General features: G+C 49.6%; 1 protein-coding gene and 1 pseudogene across 1 annotated transcript; both read right to left on the reverse strand.

Annotated features, from left to right (window-relative positions):
* Positions 1-98: 98 nt before the first annotated feature.
* On the reverse strand, positions 99-20,836 carry PINK1 (PTEN induced kinase 1). Its single transcript, XM_032392146.1, has 8 exons — positions 20,365-20,836; positions 10,204-10,485; positions 7,976-8,076; positions 4,804-4,986; positions 4,163-4,326; positions 2,868-2,995; positions 2,273-2,509; positions 99-1,462 (listed from the first exon to the last, which is right to left on the reverse strand). Exons 1-8 carry the CDS (start codon positions 20,758-20,760, stop codon positions 1,205-1,207), a joined length of 1,749 nt encoding a protein of 582 aa, XP_032248037.1. The 5' UTR covers positions 20,761-20,836; the 3' UTR covers positions 99-1,204.
* Positions 17,221-19,281, reverse strand: LOC116641490 (annotated as a pseudogene).
* Positions 20,837-22,865: the final 2,029 nt, after the last annotated feature.

Here is a 22,865-nt window from a genome sequence, read left to right on the forward strand (position 1 = left end):
CGTGTATGTTCACCTTGCTTTAAGCAGTAGCTGAATTTCTAAAAAGCATGTGTAAAATTTATGTGAAATCCCTTCCCCACTGTTGATCTCTACTCACAGAATTTTCTTGTCTTTATTAGGTTATAAGAATCACTCTTAAAGCCACATATTCAATTCAAAGCAAATTATGTGTTCTTCGGTTTTAAATGTGCATTTAATTCTTCACAATTCCTGTAAGAGATGCTAGTCAAAAGGCAAATCAGCAAGTAAAACAACACAGTTAATTTCCATTTCATCATTGCTTCTAGCTCTGTTAGACTTGATTCAGTAGCTGGTGGAAGCTGTGCGGAAGTGCTTCCTCAGAGACCCCCCCCCCCCCCGAGCTTTCCAGGCCTCACTGGCTGTCTCTTCATTCTGATACCTGAATATACTGACCACATACAGCGTCCAGTTCAGAAAACATGCAGACCGAGGTCCTGGCTGCCACTTTCAAACAAGTCAGAGTTCATTCCTGGAGTCCCGCGCTGCCTGGACCCTCCTCTAACAGATCCACTCAGCCATGGACTTCACAGGGGTCTGGGAGGCTGGTAGGGCTTTTTGGCCCACAGTTAACCAGTTCCAGACCCTCTTTTCACCTGCTGAACTCACTCTTGTGGATTTGTATTCCGATCTTTCTTACGCATTGTTAGCACTTACAGGGGGCCTAGTGATTACTTATCATTTCTTTTTAGTTAGGCCCTTTGGATTCATCTAGACCAGGGGGTGGCAAACCATGGCTTGGCCAGTCTGGCCTGCAAGCCAAAAGTGGTTTTCACGTTTTTAAATAGTTGAAAAAAAATTTAGAAGAATATTTAGTGACACATGAAATTCAAATTTCAGTGTATTTACGCATTTCGGAGTGCTTTTGTGCTCTAACAACGGGGAGTAGCCGTGACAGCTGCGGTATTTACCACGAGCCCTGTGCAGAGAGCCGCCAGCCCCTCTGGCTCCGCGCTGGTCCAGTTCTCTCAGCACAGGTGAGAACCTCACGCAGGTTACACGGCGCACCTAAAATCGCACGGCTCAGGTGAGTTAGTAGCTACAGACCGTGACCTTTGCCACCAGCTGTTCCTTCTACCTGCCAAGCCCGAGGCCTTATCTCTAGCGCCGCCCGCAGCCCTCACAGACCAGCACCACACACAGGTTGCGAAGTTCTTTTAGTGATACGCCAGCGACAGCAGAGCCCTCACGGGGCTGCTCTCCAGGAGAAGAGGAGCAGGGCTGCCTGGCACAGCGCTTCATACTCCAGGTTGGCCAGAAATAACATCTTCATCTTGGTTTCCACACAGCTCCTCTCTGTGAGCCTATCAGCCAGCAGAGTGGCAGCTGACTGTTGCAGGAGCCAGCCAATCATCTTGTCTAGTTTTAGATTCTTCAGGGCTAGAGTATGTTCACCCCAGAGGCTTAAATGAAGTACATTAGCAGCTACTCGGGCAGATGGTCTCTGCAACAGGCAGGGAAGCAGAAGCTTAGAACATCCTTGGCAAAGCATTCAACACAAAACCTGATTTAATGAATTCTTATTTTAGGGTCTTCCCTTCTCTGGCCCCAACCAAATTCTTGTCCACCCCTTTGTCTCTCCTTCCTATAATACCATTCACTTACCTGACACCTGCTGGCTGCTCTCTACCCCGTTCCAGGCTTTTCCAGGTGCACACATGTGCCCCGGGCAGTCTGCATTGTTGAAATAGCCTCCCCATCAAGGGAGGCCCACAAGCTGCCTGGGTCCTGGCACCCTCTGGAGTGCGGGGTCCTCTCATCACTTCGTAACTGGTGGCAGTGAGCACGAGCTGTGGCCCTGCCAGCATGCCGCCCAGTGGAAGGAAGTGGTAGAACAGTAGCTTGAGCCCTGTCTGCCTTTGTGGGCCTGCCACGCCCGATCACGGCTTCAAACTGGCTAGCCTTTATTTTCCCTTATTAATTTCGAAATGTCCAGATCTGCTCTTGGGAGAGGTCTTCACATCCGTCTCATTAGGTGTCAACTGTTCCTATAAACTACAACTCCATTAAACATTTCTTAAAAATAGATCTTCTTCTAAGTAACTTAAGCCACTAAAGCCAAGAAGAGTTGCACTGCTGGAATTCTAATTTGCTGGCCAGCTCCCCTAGTCCTGTTCATACTGAAGTTTGTTCTCCTGTACTTGGCCTTTATCTTTGTAAGAGGAGCCATCTGTCACTCTAGTCTTGCCCAAACCTGATCTTTACAATGGAACACAGACTTCCACAATCCCTGCAAACCCGGGGATGGCCTTACCTTGCTGGCCTCTCGCTGGAGCAGTGACCTCACCAGCTGTCTTGCATCTAGAGGCACCGACTCGGGCAGTGCGGGCAGCTGAGCCTCCTGGTAACTGCGGCTTTCAAGGTGGGCCCCGCCCTGGCCATAGAAGGGATTGGAGAGCCCGAAGATTTCGTAGGCGAGCGCACCGACAGCCCAGGCATCCGCCTTGCTGTAGTCGATCACCGCCTTGGGGCCAGGGCAGGCGGTGGACACCTGCTTGGAAAGCAACAGGTGAGCTTCCAGTTGCTGGCATTCCTAACGTATTCGTGTACCTACACAGCACCCGACTCACGGGCTAATCTGAACTCCGTCCCAAGGAACCCAGAATGTGAGTGAGCTGTGGCTCAGACCCAGAAGAATCTGCTTAGGCCGCCTACTCTGTGCTGACAAAACGCACATCTGTGAACATTAGGGAGGGCCAGATTCACAGGGCAAGGGACTTGTGCCAAATTAAGGGTCAGAAAGATAGAGGTGTTGAGTAGGTAATGAGGCAACGAGTCTTGTCCTCTCAGTCAGTGGAAACGAGATGGAGAAGTGTGCTGACGGCACAGGCCAGCTCGTCGGGACTCACCTCTGGAGCCATCAGGCAGCCGTTTCCGCCCCGATCCACATACCAGCTGGTGAAAGGCAGCTGCAGGCCGGTGCGCTCGTCAGCCAGGCAGCATCCGAAGTCTGTGATCACCAGCCAGGGGCAGCCATCTGGGGAAGGGACGGGCAGAGAGGAGTGATGATTCTCTGAGAGGCCTTCGCAGGAGCCCTACTACAGACACCAAGATGTGGGTGAGCGGCTAACAGGGACGCAGTATCAGCCCAGGAATGCAGTGGGTGGCCACTCCCCGGAGCGCTCAATGGGAGGCCAGCTACAGGAGCACGAAGATGCCTCCGGGGAAACCAAAGCCCTCAAGCAAAGAACTGGATAAAAGTTTGGCTCAATGTAACTGATCAGTAATCGGAGCTATCCCAAGACTGAAGGAGCTGCTCCTGGTTTACTCAGTAGATGGCGCTTAGCTCTAAGAGCTCTTATGCCCCAAATATCTTTGATCTGAACTTGAAACCCCAAGTCCAAACCTAAGAAACAGGTTCGTTAGGATTTAGTTATTTGTAAGAGGATTCACACAGACTTCCTTTAAAAAACTAGTTCCTCTAGCAATTTAATGGCACATTACTTTAAATCTTATAGCTCAAAATTTACCCAATCTGTGACTCTCCTTTAAAATATCGCAGGTTAGGGCGCCTGGGTGGCTCAGTTGGTTAAGCGACTGCCTTCGGCTCAGGTCATGATCCTGGAGTCCCTGGATCAAGTCCCGCATCGGGCTCCCTGCTCGGCAGGGAGTCTGCTTCTCCCTCTGACCCTCCCCCCTCTCATGTGCTCTCTCTCATTCTCTCAAATAAATAAATAAAATCTTTAAAAAAAAAAAAAGAAATAAATAAAATAAAATATCGCAGGTTAAGTGGCCATCCAGCCTCTACTTCAGTGCTTCCCGTGTGGGGAACGGGGGAACTCATTATTTCCAGGGGTAGCTAGGCTTACATTTGGACAGCTCTCACTGTTTGAAAGTTCTTTTTTCTACTGAGCTAAGTCTACCTCTCTTTTCTTTGAGAAAACTTCCACCACCGAGGTTTTTGTTCTGTAAGTGGGCAACAGAAAGGAACTCGGGGACTATTAACCATCATTCCACAAGCCCCACAAAGAGAACGAAAGCCTCCATTTTGAAGGAGAGATTGCTCATCTCTTGGGTACAGAGCTAAATTAAGATACAACTTCTAATAGGACATAAAACCCAAAAGGACTGGAGGGGTCCTAAGTGTCTGCAGACCTGAAGTCTGGTGCCCCTGGAGGGCTGGGAAGATGCGGCCAGGACCCACCTGCATCCAACTCCACGAGAATGTTGTCAGATTTTAAGTCTCTGTGCGCGACGCCCTGTTGAACCAGATGATCCACCGCCTCCAGCAGCTGCAGGATCATCACGGTGGCGAGGCGGGGGCTTGGGGTGTTCTCACGAAGGTACTGGCGCAGCGTGCGGGGGTAGCTGGTGGAGAGGGTGACAGGGCCTCTGGCTGTCGCACGTCAGTGGCCCCCAGCATCTTACTTACTATTAGGATGATGGGCCTTCCTCTTCCTCAAGTTTTTTGATCTTTTTCCCCGAGCATTCTTTCTGTTACCACCCACCATCCTGAAGTTAGGAAGGGAGAGCTGGGGCCCCACGTGATGGAAGTAATGGAACAGATACTCCTTCCTCATGCCGGTGACAGCAATGCCAGGAGGTGTAGAGGGCTGGGGAGGAGAACTGGTTTTACACAACTGGTAAGGCAAGCCACAGAGGGGGCAAGAGTCAAATGGACTAAAAACACCAGTGAGGACCAGGTTCTGAATGAAGAGGAGACTCCGGTTTCATGAAAAGTCACTCCAAAGGGACCCCGCTTTCTGGGACAGTAAGGGGTGAGGGTCCTCCTCCCTGCCACCCCGTGCCTCCAGGTGCACAGAGGCACCCCCAGCTCCTACTTACTTCTTCATAACGAGGAAGAGCGTCCGCCCGTGGCCCAGGCCTTCGGGGTGAAGATGTGGGGGCAGCACATCAGGGTAGTCGACCAGGGCCCCTGGCAGCAGTGGTACAGAAGAGGTGAAGGCGCGGAAGACCCGGATGATGTTGGGGTGAGGGGCCAGTTGCTTGGGACCTCCCTTGGATCTCCTATTTCAGCCAAATGGGAGAGTCCAGTATCAGATACAACAGTTGGAAAGATAATTATGCCATGATAAATACTGACATTCACCCATTTTTTAATTTATCAAACATGTACTGTAGATTTGCTATGTGTCAGGTGCAGAACCTGGTGTTAGAGTGAAAAAACAAACCCATAAAAATGACTTGTCACATTTGATGACTCTATCTGTCCATCCATCAATCCCATGCAGCAGAATACAGTGGTTAAGAGACTGGAATCAGACTATATGGCTTGAATTCCAGGTCTGCTACTGTAAGCCCCTGGCCAGGTTACTTCTCTGGGCTCAGTCTCAATTGCCAAAGGGAGTAAGGCAGTAACGTAAGTTTTAAGGTTAATACTTACATAAAGGACCCAGAATTTCTGATGGCAAGTTCTAGCATAACCCTTAAAGTGTAGTATGAGCTCAAACCTTTGTTGAGGGGCACCTGGGTGGCTCAGTCGGTAAAGCATCTGCCTTCGGCTCAGGTCATGATCCCCAGCTCCTGGGATGGAGCCCTGCATCTGGCTCCCTGCTCAGCAGGGTGTCTGCTTCACCCTCTCCCACTCCCCCTCCCCTGCTTGTGTGCTCTCTCTCTCAAATAAATAAAATCTTAAAAAAAAAAAACCCACAAAACCTTTGCTGAATGAACGAACAACAGACACAGAGGCAGTTTGTAGTACATCAGTCAGCTGCCCGTCCACCCCTGCTCCTCAGGGAGCCCCACACCCACAGCCCTGGTGAGGCACAGTGGCTGTTCTGGATGGTGTGCGTCAGCCTATGTCTCAGCCCCACCCCTCAGCCCGTACTCTCCCTGGGTGGGCACCTGGCCTCAGGGCAAGGAGCCTGCAGTCACATCGGAGATACAAATGGTTGGTGGGAAAAGGGATGGGGGCCAGTTCAATTCTCTTTTTGAGGAGCACCAGTGAAAAAAACATGGTAGTAACTTAGCAGTCAGCAATGGAGCTGAAGGTGAAGGATGCCATGAGACTCGATTGGGGCCGTGGGAAGCCAGAGATGTAGAAACCAAAGGCACACAGACACGGAAGAGCTATGGGGTAAGAAATAAGGACGCTGGGGTGGCAGAGAGCAGAGAATGGAGCAGAAGCCCAGAGACATGAAGACAACACTGAGGGAGCAAGATGCCCGCCCCCATCTTAAGATCTGCCTCAGTTCCCGAGCTCTGCGGAGTCAGTCCATGTGTGGCCTACTGCTCTTTCTCTTGAGTCCATCTGAGTGCACCCCTGTAAGCAATCAAGGGAGTTGAAACGTTGTTCCTAACCTTGGGCTACCGGGGCTAGTGGGAGAATCAGGATCCTAGCTCGAGGCTGTCCATGTCACAGTGGGGAAAGCTCTGCCCGGTTGTCGTGGGAGCCCACGGGAAGAGTGTGGCTGTGTGAGGTACGTGTGTGGGGGGGTGTGTTTGAACTGAGACGAGTGGGACAGGAGGCTGTGGGGAGGGCGGCCCAAGGACAGCTAACTGCGTGTACAGAAGACAGGCATGGAGGAGCGTGGTGCGTGTGGGGGAGGGCAGTATGCATTCAGTATGGTAGAGCACAGGGTGTAAATGGGACAAGATCAGAGATCAGGTGGGAGAGGTAGGAGGAGCAGATCACAAGGGCCGAGCCTGAGTCCCCAGATGAGCAGAGGCTAGATGGAAATATGCCCAGAGTGCTCTCAGGGACTGAGTCACTGATGTCATCAGTACTTTAGGTAATAGACCTTCTGTCAAATTCATGGGATCATCCGATGGACATTTACTAAGCTGTAGGGATACAGAGCAAACAAAACAGGAAAGCCCTGCCCTCAGAGTGCTCGTAGTACAACGGGAGAGGCAGGATAGACAAAGCCATCTATGATTTAAGGTCAGATGGTGATAAATGCTATGAAAACACTGCAAGCGGGGGAAGGGGCCGGAGGCCGGCAGGGAGCACTGCAGATGGGAGGTCTGCCCAACCTCTGCAGCAGACGCATCAGCAGGCCCAACACAGAACCGCCGGAGGGAAACGGCCCCCCCCCCCCCCCCCCCCCCGCCCAGCAACAGCCATTCCCTACCAAGGGCCGAGGAGTGGAGGAGGACACCAAGCCCACCGAGCTTCTGTCGGCCCACATGGCCCCTCAGGCACACGAGAGCCTTCCAAACCACGGAAGTCGCTTTCCATGTGCTTTCTCGAGTCCCTGTGCCTGCTCTCCCGCTTCTGACAGCACTAGGTCTAGAAACCACCCGCTAGTGAGCTGCCAAGACGCAGCTCTTCCCGATGATCTGCAAATACGAGAGGGAGCACACTGTCGCACGCGCGGCATTCATCCTCGCTGCCGTACACAGCGCCTACAAAGAGCTAGGAGCGCGGGCTGCCATCCGCCCCCTCTTCCCTCTGCGGAGTGGCCTCTTTGCTCACCTCTCTGCCCAGGTGGTGCCTATTCATCTTCAAAAGGCAGCACTGATGGTCCCTTCGAGAGGCCTTTCCAAATGGGCTCCCTTCAGCACCTGAGCATCCATGATTCTAGCACTTACCACCCTGACCTCTGCTCCCAAATTGTCTCGTTCCTCTGCCACACACAGAACTCTTGAGAACGGCCCACATTTTTTTTTAAAGCTCTTGGCACTGCCAAGACTGGAATGAGTGTTGCCTGCGCTGGGGCCAGAGTTCAGCTGGTATGGATGAGTGGTGTTCCCCCTGGGCATTACTTAACAACCAGAAGTCAGATCAGTTTTCCAACATTCTGAATTGGGCATTTTGGGGACAGCCTTTCTCTGCTCCAGTGTGAATCAGCCACCTGCATCTTCAGGCGGAGTCAGACGATCTGCAATCTTCCCCAAGCTGAATTATCCAACAACTACAAAGCCACCATTAACTACATCACTCAGTGAGCATTTACTATCTATTACATGTCCGTCAGACACCGCTCTGTGGACACAGGTGAGGATTTTGCTCTCAAAGAACTCACAGCCAGTCTGTGGGCAGATGAGTGCTTACCTGTAAGTGACTGCTCCGTACTCCCCGCCCAAGGCCACTCGACTAGCGGGGACGAGCTCCTGGCTCATCGTCCTACAGATGGCTTCACTGGAGGAGCCCGCCTGGAACACAATCACGAATTCAGGGTTATACAGACCGGAGCAGGTCCAAGTCCTCCTTGTAATCTGGACCAGACAGCTACTGCCTAGAATTGTTTGTTTAAGATTTTATTTTTAAGTAATCTCTACATGTAATGGTGGGGCTTGAACTCACAACCCCAAAATCAAGAGTTGCACGCTCCACCGACTGAACCAGCCAGGTACTCCTAGACTTGGTTTTGACATTCAAGATAAGATAAACTCTCTGGGGGTGCTTGGGTGGCTCAGGTCATGATCTCAGGGTCCTGGGATTGAGCCCCACGTCGGGATCCCTGCTCCGTGGGGAGTCTGCTTGTCCCTCTCCCTCTGCTCCTCCCCCTGCTCATGCTCTGTCTCTTAAATAAATAAAATCTTAAAAAAAAAAAGAAAAAAGATAAACTCTCTGAAATAGCAAGCCAAGCTACTCTCTCCTGGGAGAAAGAGGCAGAGAATCCGTCTGTGCCAACTCCCAGGGGGCTACAACATCACATCTCAAACTCTTGGCAGTTCGGGTGCCCAGGGCAGGAAGAGATGGCAAGATAGGGTGAGGGACCCTTCTTCCTGCCATCAATGCCTCGGGTCACCATCAGGCTCAAACTGGCCACTGGGTCACTAAGACTACCCCCAGCAGGCTGCCTTCAGCGGACAGGCAGAGCCGGACAAATCTGCCCTGGATAAGGCTGTGCTGAATCACAGGACGACCTTCCCCAGCCCCTCAGTAAAAAGGAACAACGGCAGGAACCAAAGACGAGCAAAAGCACCCATTTTCCTTATTTCATTACAAAGGTCTCTCCAATCCTGTGGAACCCATTAGGAACCCTCTAGGAGTCGAGTCATTTAGCTTTTGCGTGTGCGATCGTCAGCACGCCCATCTGGAAGTTTTGATGTTAACCCTGGCTGTTCCACAGGCAAAGGCCTTGGCTACTTGTTAGCTAATCACCTAGCTCGGAAAGGCAAGAGTCTAATAACCTTCATCCCCCAGGTCAAAACCAGAAACTGCATTCTTTAGTGTCTAGCATGAGCTGCCATGGCTGTGTCCCACCTTAGGCTTGGGCAGATGCTCTGGGCAGGAGAAAGAACATCGCATCTTGATTAATTTTCTAAACCCACCTATATAGCAAGAAGAGAAATAAATTGCTCTAGACGAAATCTTTGTTTTTGTGGAGGGAAAACACTCAATTTCCCGAAGCCTTGAGTCCTCCCAGAGTTGAGAGCAGGGAGGTGACAAACAAGCCTTTGATTTGGAGGGGAGGTTGACGGGGGAGTCCGGAGGACAGGAGTGTGGCCTCTCCTCTCCAGTGAGGCAGGTCAGGGGAGCGAAAGAGGGAGGATGGTGGGAACGGCAGGCCCGAATTCAGCTAACTGGATCAGCTAACTGGATCATGAGGAACCAGGGGCTCAGGCACCTGCTGCTGTGTGTGGACCAGACCAGAAGCATGGGCATCACCTGGGAGCTGGTTAGAAAGGCAGAATCCCAGCTCCCATCCCAGGCCAGCTGACCAGAATCTGCCTTTTTTTTTTTTTTTTAAGAGTTTATTTATTTATTTGAGAGAGAGAATGAGACAGAGAGAGCATGAGAGGGTCAGAGGGAGAAGCAGACTCCCTGCCGAGCAGGGAGCCCGATGTGGGACTCGATCCCGGGACTCCAGGATCATGACCTGAGCCGAAGGCAGTCGCTTAACCAACTGAGCCACCCAGGCGCCCCCAGAATCTGCCTTTTAACTGGATCCTCAGGTGATTGGCAGACATTACAGTCTGAAACTGCTTCAGACTCTTGCATGAGACGGCAAGGAAGCCTAACTATACAGGCGCCCATGCTGTGGACAGCCCGCCTGTCTACCTCCTGGGAAAAAGCACTAGCAGGTTCACCAAGACCGGGGCTTGCTTTTTTTTTTTTTTTTAAAGATTTTATTTATTTGAGAGAGAGAGATCACAAGCAGGGGGAGAAGCAGAGGGAGAGGCAGACTCCTCTGCCAAGCAGGGAGCCCACAGGATCCCAGAACCTGGGATCACGACCTGAGCCGAAAGCAGATGCTTAGCCGACTGGGCCACCCAGGCACCCCTGGTGTTTTGAGAAATGCCCAATTCAAAGATGAAAGGCCCCCTCCTCACCGAGATATTCCACATCATTTTGATGGCTAAGGGAAAGGCAGGGGCCTGGGAAGCTGGCTCCTCTTCTCGTGGAACGACATCCGGGCCTCTGCCTGGAAGAGGCCTGATGCTCTTCACCACCTCCAGGTTCTGGGGCAACACAGGCATGGCGGCTTCATACACAGCAGCACTGCAGCCCTTGCCAATGAACTGCCCTATCAGATACTCCTCCAGCCGGAAGCCCTGCCGGCGTCTGGTGTCCAAGGGGTCAGGCAGCAGCTTGTTTTTCTGGGTAAAAATTGCCTGTGAGGAACAAAACACGCACGATGAGCCAGGATGCCTAGTAAGGCTCAAGGGCAGTGGGGGAGGGGAGAGGGAGAGCCAGGCAAGGTCTTCACTGACAAGATCAAGAGCTAGTAAAAACAACCAAATTGGGTTTTACTGCTCATCCTGGGCTTAGGCCAAGCTACCTCTCTCTCCCATTATTCAGAATAATTTTTTCTCAAACTCTGTACCTTCACTGCAGTCAGAGAACACTGCAAAACTTCTCACCTCTGCAGCTGGCCCACCTTACCTGTCAAGCTCCCCGCACAATGTTGGAGGCTTCTGATTACAGAGACAGCTCTCTGGGCAAGGGCCTTGGCAGGCAGCTACTGGATGGTTCTCAGGAGCTATGGAGGGGCAGCTCTCCTCAGATCTTCAGAGGAATACTAGGGCTGATGTTCGGTTAAGGCTTTGTCTGCTACCAGAGCCACTAGTAAGGGTTCTGGAGTCTGTGTGTGGGCCGCCAGCCTGGCACCTTGATCTGCCCGATTGTTCCCTTGGGCAATCAAGCAGTCCCATTTTTGGTGTCCTTGGCAGCAGACAATAGCTGCCTTCTTGGGTTCCGAACAGCTCTAATTAATTCTAAAATATCTGAAGTCTACCTCCAGTTGTCTAGCTTCAGTTTGCAGGGCTTCAGGAGAAAGGGCAGCTTTAGGGAATGGGAGAAAATTGGAAACCTTAGTTTGGAAAATCATAACCAGATACTGGAAGAAACCAAAATTCAGGATCCAGCCCAGTTTTAGAGGCAAACAACAAAGAGCCAAAGACAGTTACTCTAACTTCCACGAATGTGTGATTTCTCTTTCTAAAATCACCCTCATTTCCACCCAAGATAGCCAAAGTAAGACTCCAGTTTTAACAATCTTGGCCTATTTATTTACATAAGTGCTGCAAAAATAAATAGTGATTGGCCATATAGGGTTTGCTTTATTTTTAAACAGAAAATCTGCTTTGCTGGAACTTTTCATAAGGAATTTCAGATTGAACTTTTAATAGTCTCTCAAGCCTAAGAAGCCAAGCCAAATACTTGTCATCAGACTTTGCCTGCAATACCTACAGATTTGGGTAAATTCCTCTCTTCTTGAGGTCCCCAAAATAACCTGAGGTTCCTGCACCTGCCAGGAAGTGACTTTCTTTATTCACCTGGTAAGGCTGCTGGACACCCTATAAGCAAGGTACGAGGCTGATTTTTCCAAGGGGCTTCACTGACTCCATAAAGTGAACCTTAGTTCCTTAAAACTGTCTGGTCATATCCGAGTCTATGCATGTCACCCTCAAAGAGGATATTCCAGCCAAAGCATTGATAATATAACCAATGTTTCCAATTGTGTCCTATCATAAGAGCAGATTCTTACTGAACTTATGCAAATAAATACACTGCTATGAATACATAATACTGAGAGTTTCTGAATCTGGAGGGATCAGGTGGGAAGAAAAAGATAAATGTTTCATATCTGTTTACAAAGGAATATTTTACCAAATTTCTGCAAGTCATAACAGCTTAAGAGAAAAAGTTTCCTTAAATCTGGAAAAGCAAACATTAAAGAACCAGGAACATTTCAAACAAGAGTAATCGTCTTCCTTAATTCACTCAGTCCCATATTACTAATTCTTGTTCTGCTTGAATGCAGTTTTCCTGTTAGTTCCAGAAATTCTTACTCAATTTGGTTTTACGATTTTAAAGGTATCAGAGACCTGTACTTGTCAAAAGTCCTTTCCACGAATCTCCTTGAAGCTGAAACATATCTGTAACAGCATCAGAGTAAAACAATGACTGTAAATGACAAAAGACACAAAAATGGCCATGGTTTTTCTGTGACACACAATGCTTCAATAACTAGAATAAGTGATGACATTACACCAGGACATATCAAAATCTTGGGAATTTTATATAATTTCTGGAATGGTTATCGCATTCACCCATATAACATAATCTAAGGTTTATCACCACTTAACAGTGCTTCCCATGTAATATGACATACCAAATGAACAAGCCTCGTTAATAGAAAGATTTCATTTAGAAGTTGAATCTTGGGAATTTGGTCAAAAATATCATAAGGTTTTAAAGCACATGCCTAAAGAGGATTACAGATCATTACAAAACTTAATAATTATCTATTTAACCAAGGCGGCATTAAGATTCTAAAGGCAAACAGAGCTCTCTGAAGAGCAAAACTCAGCTCTTTTAATATTAAGATTCAGAGAGCAAAACTCAGCTCTTTTAATATTAAGATTCAACTGTCTGAAATAATCAAAGACCTAATAAAGACAAAACATGGAAACTTTTCTTCTAGGAAGATTAAAGATAAAGACAAAAAGCCTTTGTTTATAATTTCTTATTAAGAGTAGACCAATATGGGATGCCTGGGTGGCTCAGTCAGTGGGCATCTGTCTTCAGTTCAGGTCATGATCCCAGAGTCCTGGGGTCGAGTCCCGCATTGGGCTCCTTGCTCAGTGGGGAGCCTGCTTCTCCCTCTGCCTGCCGCTCCCCCTGCTTGTTGTGCTCCCCCTTTCTCTCCAACAAATAAATAAAATCTTAAAAAAAAAAAAAAATAGACCAGTAACTAAGAAAATGGTCATTTTAATAGGAAAACCAAATTCCAATCTTGTATTGATGTACTTTTTTTTCATCTTTTTTTTTTTTAGATTTTATTTATTTATTTGTCAGAGAGGGAGAGAGCGCAAGCAGGGGGAGAAGCAGGCTCCCCGCTGAGCAATGAGCCCGATGTGGGACTTGATCCCAGGACCCTGGGACCATGACCCCAGCCAAAGGCAGATGCTCAACCAACTGAGCCACCCAGGCATCCCATATTGATGTACTTCTGCGAGTAAAACTCATTCATTCCAACAAGATGAAATTTTAAAAAAACGTATGTTGTCCCTCCCTGTCACGGCCCATGTTGATGTATACTCATTGAGACAGGGCCAACCAGGGTGCTGCATGGATCTGAGCCTCTGTGGTGGGTGCTGCGATGTGCTGGCCAGAATCTCCATCAGGAATGAATGACCTTCAGCTGTGGGAATTGCCAACAGTCCTCAGCTCTCGGTGGTCATCAGGGAGGGCCCTGACTGAAGACAGCCGCCTTGCTGAGGTCATGCTCTTCCTAGGTGGTCCCGTCCAATGACTGTTCATAGGAGTATATAAAATCCAGCCGTTTGCCCCAATTTCGGATGGTTCTGAAGGGTAATCCGGCCTTTGGAACTCCTCAGAGAAGGGGCTGAGGCTTCTGTTGATGTTGTATCACTGCTCGACCTCTGCCTGGTCCTGTTCTCTTAACCATCTGTCTCTTCCTGTCTCTTCCCCAGCTGTCGATCACTCCCTAATAAACTACTTCTAATCTCCATAATCGTGGTCCCGACCATCCACAAAATTCCTTCCCAAAGATTCCCTTCTCATAGATCTTCTACAACTTTTCTTCTTATATTCAGTTTTGTCCTAAGTCTTCCTTCTTTAAATAATCAGTCACACTTTCCTTACATAGAGTTGTTTCCCTTAATAGAAGCCAAAAACAAACCTATGTTTGTTCTCAACAATTATGTTTAGATTATCCATGATACTTTATAACATGAACCTGACTTTCAGTAAATACAGGCAGAACAAAAGTTCTACCTCTACTATTGGCAACTTTAAAAACATGTCCATTGTAATTAAACCAACAACCTTAAATTAGCTTTAATATTGAATGTTTTCCCAGATCACATGAACTTGGAAGTATTTTTCTTGGTATTGGAATGCCCAATTCTTTTTTTTTTTTTTTAAGATTTTATTTATTAGAGAGAGAGGTGAGAGCACAGAGGGAGAAGCAGACTCCCTGCGGGGCTCGGCCCCAGGACCCCAAGATCATGACCTGAGCCGAAGGCAGACGCTTAACCGAGACACCTAGGTGCCCCTGGAATGCCCAATTCTTACAACTACTTGCCTTTACACGAACTAAATTGAGCTCCTCTACAAATTAATTTTAGCAACACCATCCAGAGGTAGAGAAAAAAAAAAATCTCACATTTACAACATCCATACATGGACACACAAATACACAAACGAGATGCAAACAAAATCTTAAAGGCCCAATTTCCAAATATATCATAATTTATGGCTCCATTAATTGGGCATTTTTCTCCAGTCTAATGAATATTATTAAGCAGTGTTGCAAAACAAAGACTGCCCAAGTTTGGGCTGCATTGGGGAATCAAATTCACTTTCCATTTTCCAATTAGAACATGGCTGGTTTTGTCCAAAAATACCAAAAGCTGAAGCAACAGACAAACCAAATGGAGCCCTGAGTACCTCTGTGAGCACGGGTTCCTCCCCCGAAGCCAGGGCTTCACCTACTGAACGGAGCAGCTCCCTAGTCAACTCTCAGATGAGGAGGCCAAGGCTCAGAGATCCACACCAATCCCCCTATTTGGAGGCAACCCACCAGGAAGAGGAAATAAGCTCACGTGGCCTTGCACACGAAAGACTCACCGAGACCCGTGTCCAAACCGAAGCCAAAAACTGCTTCCTTGCTGCAAGAGTTAAATTAGGTGCCCAAGGCTGGCAGTGCCCAGTGGGGGTGGGACTTGGGACGGTCCCTAGGACAAAGAGCCCAGGCAGTCTCTCGGACTGGTCACCGTACTGGCTGGGGTCTGACCAGCCACAGGCTAAGCGCTCCCTCTGACTCGCAGCAAAATCACTGAGACAGCCAGTGCAGCAAGGTAAGGTTTTTGTTTTTTTTTGAGAGGCCACCAAATAAGGAGATGGGGGAAGAAGCCTCAAATCTGCCTCCCTGGAGGAGGAGAGTCAGGGATATTTCAAAGCAAGTGGAGAAAGTCTGGGTAAAAAGTTGCAGCTGTGCTTATTAGTCCTATTAACCCCTTGGTTACCGGTTTCACGTTCACATGTCACTCTTCTGCTCAAACACCTAACTTTTATTCAGCAACTTGGCCTGGTGCTTCCTATTTGTGAAAGCTTTCACCAGGCTCTACTGTGCAGTACCCATACTTATCTTTCATACGACTCTCTCTAACCCTAACCCTCTATCCGAACCTGTTTCTGTGGAGTCGCTCTGCCTGGCTCATCCCTACTTATCCGTCAAGTCCCAACTGAAGCTCCTCCCTCCTCCAGAACCAGCCTGCACAACCCAGCCCACAGCAACCTGTCCTGGAGGATTCCTACAGCACTGGCTATCTATAAGCTAATACACCTTGTGTGAGAACTTTTAACTTTAAAAAAAAAAAAAAAAGAAAGAAAGTCTATCTTGCCTTGCCAACTAGTTTCTAAACTCCATGGAGCAGAAGCAATGTTCTGTAGAGTAATCCTTTATCAACCGTGGCTTTGAGAATGAGATATATTTTTTTAAGTTTTAATTTTGAAATAATTTAGACTCACAAAGAAGTTGCAAAAAAAAAAAAAAAATAGTACGAAGCGTACTGTGTCCCTTCACCCAGTTTCCTCCCATGGTGACATCTTATAAAGCAGCAATTCAATATCAAAACAAGGACAGTGAATTGGTACACTGCTGTCACCTAGACTACAGACCTTATTCAGTTTTCACCATCTTTTTATTTTATTTTTTTAAAGATTTTATTTCTTTATTTGACAGAGAGAGAGACAGTGAGAGAGGGAACACAAGCAGGAGGAGTGGGAGAGGGAGAAGCAGGCTTCCCGCTGAGCCCGATGTGGGGCTCGATCCCAGGACCCTGGGATCATGACCTGAGCCAAAGGCAGACGCTTAACGACTGAGCCACCCAGGCGCCCCTTCACCATCTTTTTAAACCTGCATTCATTCGTGTGTGTGTGTGTGTGTGTGTGTGTGTGTGTGTGTGTATGCAGCTCCATGCAACTTTTTTTTAATAGATGAAGTTTAATATAAAGAATTAATTGAGGGACGCCTAGGTGGCTCAGTTGGTTAAGGGTCGGCCTTTGGCTCGGGTCATGATCATGATCCCAGGGTCCTGGGATCGAGTCCCGCATCAGGCTCCTTGTTCAGCGGGGAGTCTGCTCCCCCTGCTTGTGCACGTCCCCCCTCCCCCCCCACAAATAAATATTTTTTAAAAATAAAGAATTAATTGATTTTAACAGCAAATTGAAATAACAAGAGATTCACTGGTAAGGGGCCTTGGCATGTACTAAATCCCCGGTGGGGAGTCATTCGCAGGGAGGCACTGCTCTCTGGAACTGCGGGGGCGGGGGCGGTTTCCAGGGGAAGCTGCTGACCACCTGGCACTTCAGGAGCCACATGCTGGGGAGGCCGCATGCAATGCAGGTGCCCAGGAGCCCGCAGAGCAAGCACATGGGCGGGGAACCAGGAAGCAAAAGCCCTTCCTCCTGTAATCTCTCCTGGACCCTCTACTGACAAACCTTATCCTGTCACTTAGCAAAGGAAAACTGTTTCAAAGGCCCAGGTCAATTTTCACGGAGCCAACAAAAAAGCTGAATTTGGAGCTGAGTCAATAAATTGGTAAGCGGGAACACTGTGGGACTTAGGGCACTACCGGCATTTAGCGAGTGGAGGCCTGGGATGCTGCAGCGAGCGGTGAGCTGAGCTGTCTCACACAGGGAAGCAGCAGCCCTGAAATATGCCAGGAGCACCTCTGTATCAGTCAGGGTCCCGGCAGGAAACGGCAGCATACTCAAATAAGGATACTTTGAGAAGAGTCTCTGGACATGGTAGTGGGCAGGGCTGGGAAACCACAGGGGGAGTGCAGCTCCCTGGGGCTGCTTACCTCCCCCAGGCCTGAAGAGGCAGGAGGCGGCTGTTGGAACCCAGGAGAGAAGCGTGTGGGAAGAGCTGCCCGACTGGATGATGGGAGCGGTGACCTTTCAGCACGGGGTGCAGCCAGCCACAGCCCCTGAGGTGGGGAATAAATACCCCAACCTCATGCTCTCCCCTCTGACCTGCCGTGCCACACCCCTCATCCCACCCCAATCCCCACGTTGAGTGAACCCAGATGGAAGACAGAAGGATGGAGAACTGTCAGACACTCCCCAGAGTCCACTGAGACCCAGCTTGATGGGGAGGGGGCCGAGAGCTAGGCAGGAATGCGGCTGGCTGTGTCTGGAGACCGCTCCTCTGGCCCTAACTCGTGGCCCTGAGCCCAGTCAGCCCCCAGAACCTCGCAGCTGGACAGCATCTCCTCCAACAAGATCCGAGTGAGGGCCAGGTTGGGCATGGCAGGGAGGTCTGCGACGTCCAGCCTGCGGAGGGTCAGAGGCCGTCCAGGCCGTGGTAGCTGGCAGCCCAGCCGCTGACATCGACAGCCTCCAGGGGCACTGCCTGGAACTTCGAGAACTCAAGAGAGAAGTGGCCATGTTCATCTGACCATATCCACTCCTTGCCCTGAAACGGCTGTGCCTCCCTGCTTCAGGATGTAACAGGCTCCCCCGAAGTATGGGCCATATCGCCCCGTGATGTAGGTGAAAGGTCGATTTTTCTGGTGCACCTTCGACACCTGCTTTTGGAGCAGGTACTCTCTCAGAGCCTCCACGTCACAGAAGTGGTCAGCCAGGACCTGGAGCAGCGACCTCCCCTTCTTCCAACTGCCTTCTGGGGCCACCGCCCTGCCCAGGCCATGGATACCACCGGTACCCCCCGTTCCAGGCCAGGGCCACCAGGTGCAGGGACTCTTAAAGCCCCCAAACTCTTCCTTCAACCTCCTTCCAGTCTTCTCTTAGCCTGCTCCAACCCTGCCCTGGGCGCCACCACCTTGCTAGACTGCCAACTGTATGCAAACTGATCCCATGTACAGATTTGTGTGATCACCACCACAATCAAGGTTCAGAACTGTGCCATCACTGCAGAACTCCTTCGTGCCACCTGTGTATCTGCACTACCCCCACCCCGCCCCTGTCCTCTGGCAACCACTGATCTGTTCCCCATCTCTACAGTTTTATCATTTTAAGAATGTTACAGCAATGGAATCACACAGTATGTACCCTTTGGGGACTGTCTTTTTTCACTAGGCATAATATCTTTGAGGTTTATTTAGATTGTTACCTGTATCAGTAGTTGGTTCCTAGTTATTACTTAATATTTATGTACAGATGCACCAGAGTTAAACAATTTTCCTGCCGAAGGATGTTGGGGTTGTTTTAATATTTTGCTATTATGAATAATGCTGCTATGAACATTCATGTACAGGGTTTAAAATTATTGTTACAAATTGTGTTAAAATATACGTAACATAAAATGGACTACTTAAATCATTTTTAAATGTAGAGTCAATGGCACTAAGCACATTCACACGGTTGCGCAACCATCACCACCATCTACCTCCAGAACTCTCTTCGTCTGGCAAAACTGAAGCTCCACACACATTAAACACTAACTGCCCACTCCCTCCTCCCTCCAGCACCTGGTAGCCACCATTCCACTTTCTGTTCTGTGGCTCTGACTACTCTAAGTACCTCATATAAGTGGAATCATACAGTATCTCTCCTCGTGACTGGCTTATTGCACTTAGCATAATGTCCTCAAATTTCATCCATGTTGCAGGATGTGTCAAAACTTCTTTTCAAGGCTGAATAATACTCCATTGTATGTAGACACCATACTCTGCTTACCCATTCATCCATCCATGGACATCTGGGTTGCTTCTGACTATTGTGAATGCTGCTGCTATGTACATGGGTGTACAAACATCTGCTCAAGTCCCTGCTTTCATTTCTTTGGGGCACATCCCCAGAAGTGGAACTCCTGGGTCAAATGATAATTCTATTTTTAATTTTGGGGGAACTGCCATACTGTTTTCCACATCTACTGCTGACAAGGACAGCAGCTGGGAACTGGACCACATGTCACCTGTCACCCAAACTGGCCAGAGCTCAAACATGAGACACTCTGGTCATGGTAAGAACAACTGGAACAAGGGCTGGAAACCAGGAAACATGGGAGACACTGCCCAGTCCTTAAACAGCTGTGTCCTTGGGCAAGTGACTCCATCTTCCCCGACCTCAGCCCTACGCTGTACCACACAGGCGCTGAGCTAACTCCGTGAGTGGTTTCAGACCCCAGAAGGCTGACCGACCTGGAAGAAATGGGAATTGGGCCAGCAGATGGCCTTCAGACCTGAACCGCAACAGCGGCTCTTCCTGGGTCTCCTGCCTGCCTGACGACCCTGCAGATTTTGGATTTGCCAGCTTCCACAACTACAGAGTCAATTCCTTAAAATAAATCTCTCGCGCTTTTTTTTTTTTAATAAACATATGCTATTGGTTCTGTCTGGAAAAGCCTAATACAGATTTTGGTTGAGTAGAAACAGAGGTCTCTGTGCTATTTTAAGCATTTACAAAGCCTCCCCTCCCCCATATCCAGTGACTCCTGATAACTTTACACAGGTTAATGAAAACTGTTAGGTCTTATGTTTTCTACTGCTGTTCATAGTTTTTACTTTGGCTTCAGCTATGTCACTGATGGGCTAAACTGTGGAGGCTTAGGTTAAAGGCACAGGCTTTGGAGAGTCAGACTTCGGGCACTGTCTGCTAATAGCTGTGTGACTTCGAGCAAATTACTTCACCTCTCTGAGTACTTTTCCTCGTCCGTAAACTGGGGATGACAACTATCTCAGGAAAAGAAGTGTCATGATTTAATTGTCATTACATTTTAGAAAACTTAGACAAAGCCATCAGCCACGGTGCAGCGGGCACTAAAACTAGCAGCATGTCTTCCAGAACATGCCGTTTGAGGAAGGGAACATGTGAGGCGCTGGCCCCAAATCAGGAGTGCAGTATCACTGCAAATGAACCTCAACTGGTGATGTCCAACGCATTTCCAGCTGGGACAGACGTAGAGCTTGACCCCATGGCCCCAGGCAGCAGGTGACTCCCAGCCCCGCCCCCACACTAGCCCCGCCCCGCCCCGCCCCCGGGCCTGCGCTCACCTGGATCTCCTGACAGGCCGACACCGCCCGCCGACCCTCCGCTTGCTTCTCCTCGATGAGGCCCAGGCCCAGTCCGAAGGCCAGAAAGACGGCCCGGCCGCAAGGGCCCGCGCCGCCCCGGGCCCGCACCGTGAACTGCCGCTGGAGCCGCGCCGCCAGCCCGGCCACCGACTGGCGGAAGAAGCGGTAGCGGTCGGGGAGCCCGAGCCCGAGCCGGCGCCGCTCCGCGCCGGGTCCCGCGGCCTGGCCGGGGCGTTCTCCGCGGCGCCAGGCCGCCGCGGGGCCCGGCCGCTCGGGCCGCCCCCAGACGTAGGCCGGGCCAGGCTTGGCGGTGAAGCGCAGCAGCAGCGCTCGACCCAGCTGCAGGCCGCGGCCCAGCGCCTGTCGCACCGCCATGGTGGCACCGCGACCCGGTTCCCTCCACCCGCCCCAAGCGTCCGGGACGCTCCGCACCACAACAAACTTCGGGGCGGTGCCTCTGCGCAGGCGCGGGCGCCGGGGGTGGGGTGGGGTGGGCGGGGCCGCCGCTCCGGCGGTTCCCCCGCTGGGCGCGAGGGGGCGCCGTGCGCGCACCTGCGCGGCGGGTAGCTTCTCGCCCAAGTACACTTTGAATCCAGCGTGGAGGGGTTAAGAGTTCTGAGTGTGAACATCGCTGGTCCTGGGCAAAATCGAGAAACTGAGAAAGGAAACTATTTATTGACCATCACCCGCTGCGCCAGACTCTTTACATCTGCTAATTCGTTTCATTTTCGCCCAGGAATGTCATTTTTATAGATAAGGAAACTGAGGCATGGAAAGGGTGTGACAGTCTGTGGTCACATGCGGTGTCAGAGCTGAGATTAAAGTTCACGTTGCCCTGATTGTTGAGTCCTTGCCCACTGTACTACATGGATGGAGGTTTCTGTGATTTGTCTTGCATAACCGACCACCCAGACCCGCACCCACACAGGCAGGCTAAAGAATGTCCTTTGTGAGACTTGTCCTGCATGAGTGACCTTGGGAGCCTGGTTAGTTGACATTAGCTCGCCTCCAGGTCAGAACTGGCCCTTGTGGGGGTGACTGGGTGGCTCAGTCGTTTGAGCGCCTCTGCCTTCGGCTCAGGTCATGAGCTCAGGGTCCTGGGATCAAGTCCCAACTTGGTCTCCCTGCTCAGCGAAGAGTCTGCTTTTTCCTCTCCCTCTGCCCTTTGTTCCCCCCCCCACCCTGGCTTGTGCTTTCTCTCTCTCAAATAAATAAATAAAATCTTAAAACAAAAACAAAACCAAAACCAAAACAACCCAAAACCTAGCCTTTCTGGTCCAGACACCAAAGAGCTATAAATCTTGCCTTATATCCCCTTTGGGTCTAGGCTGGGCTGGCCCCCCAGAATGGAATCTGGGAGGGGAGGCAAACACATCTAGCCCAGGCTCCTTGAAGATGTAAAGACATGATAAGAGAGGAATGCAGCTTGCTCCAAACCGCATGTAGGCAAACAAATGTTTAACTTCACACTCCATTATTTTACCATATAAATCTGGCCTTTATGGGGATGGTCAGTTGAAAGTCTCACTTGAGGGGAGGATGCTCCACCCAGGCCTTTCAATGGGGACTCCAGCCTGGCTGTCTCCACAGGGAGACCAGCTGATGAGGTTGGCTGTTTTAAGTACCCGATCTGATGTAACTTCGCCTTATTCTCCTTTGCTGCTTACTAGTACCCTTGTTGATGTGTAGATTCCTTTGTTTTTCCCTTTCCACTTCTGTTTCTACTCAGTTTTTATAATAGCAATAAAGTTTTCCTTTCTCAAAACTGCAAGTACAGCTATCGTGAATTCCTTTTTCTTTCTTTTTAAAGATTTTATTTATTTGACAGAGAGAGACACAGCGATAGAGGGAATACAAGCAGGGGGAGTGGGAGAGGGAGAAGCAGGCTTCCCGCGGAGCAGGGAGCCCAATGCGGGGCTCGATCCCAGGACCCTGGGATCATGACCTGAGCCGAAGGCAGACGCTTAATGACTGAGCCACCCAGGGGCCCCTCGGGAATTTCTTTTTCAAAACACCCACACCACTCCTCATGCCCTTAGGCTCCTCTCTACAAGCCCACAGTCCTCTTCCCTTCTTAGGACCCCCCAAGAGAAATCTCACCCGAAGTCCATGTTTTTCCCGATGAGTAAGCTAAGGTCCCAAGACATGGAGCCACCCGTCCAGAGTCACACTGCCTGTCAGTGGCAGAGCCCTGTTACCAAAGCCACTGCTAGGAATGGCTGATAAGGGATTTGTACTGAGTGATTTCTTTTTTCTCTCCTTTTCTTGACTTTGTTTTTAATGGGAAATTTCAAACATACACAAAAAATAGAATTTAGTAAACCCTATGTACCTGTTATCCGGCTTCAACAACTACCGACAAATAGCCATTATTTTATTTATCTATACCTTCCTACTAACCCTCCCTCCATTACTTTAAAGCAAATCCCAGACATTATATTTCATTTATAAATACTTTAGTATCTATCTCTAAGAGGTAA

Source organism: Phoca vitulina, unplaced genomic scaffold (genome assembly GCF_004348235.1).
Source record: "Phoca vitulina isolate PV1807 unplaced genomic scaffold, GSC_HSeal_1.0 scaffold2, whole genome shotgun sequence".
Classification (NCBI taxonomy): domain Eukaryota; kingdom Metazoa; phylum Chordata; class Mammalia; order Carnivora; family Phocidae; genus Phoca; species Phoca vitulina.

Bases quoted from the DNA above. Each gene is read 5' to 3' on its own strand.
- PINK1 (XM_032392146.1), bottom strand. From the start codon at position 20,760: ATGGCGGTGCGACAGGCGCTGGGCCGCGGCCTGCAGCTGGGTCGAGCG. The intron at 8,077-10,203 runs GTGAGGAGGGGG...ATTGTGTTCCAG, and splicing joins AAATGATGTGGAATATCTCG to GCGGGCTCCTCCAGTGAAGC. The intron at 1,463-2,272 runs GTAAGGCCATCC...TGCCTGTTGCAG, and splicing joins TCCAGCGAGAGGCCAGCAAG to AGACCATCTGCCCGAGTAGC.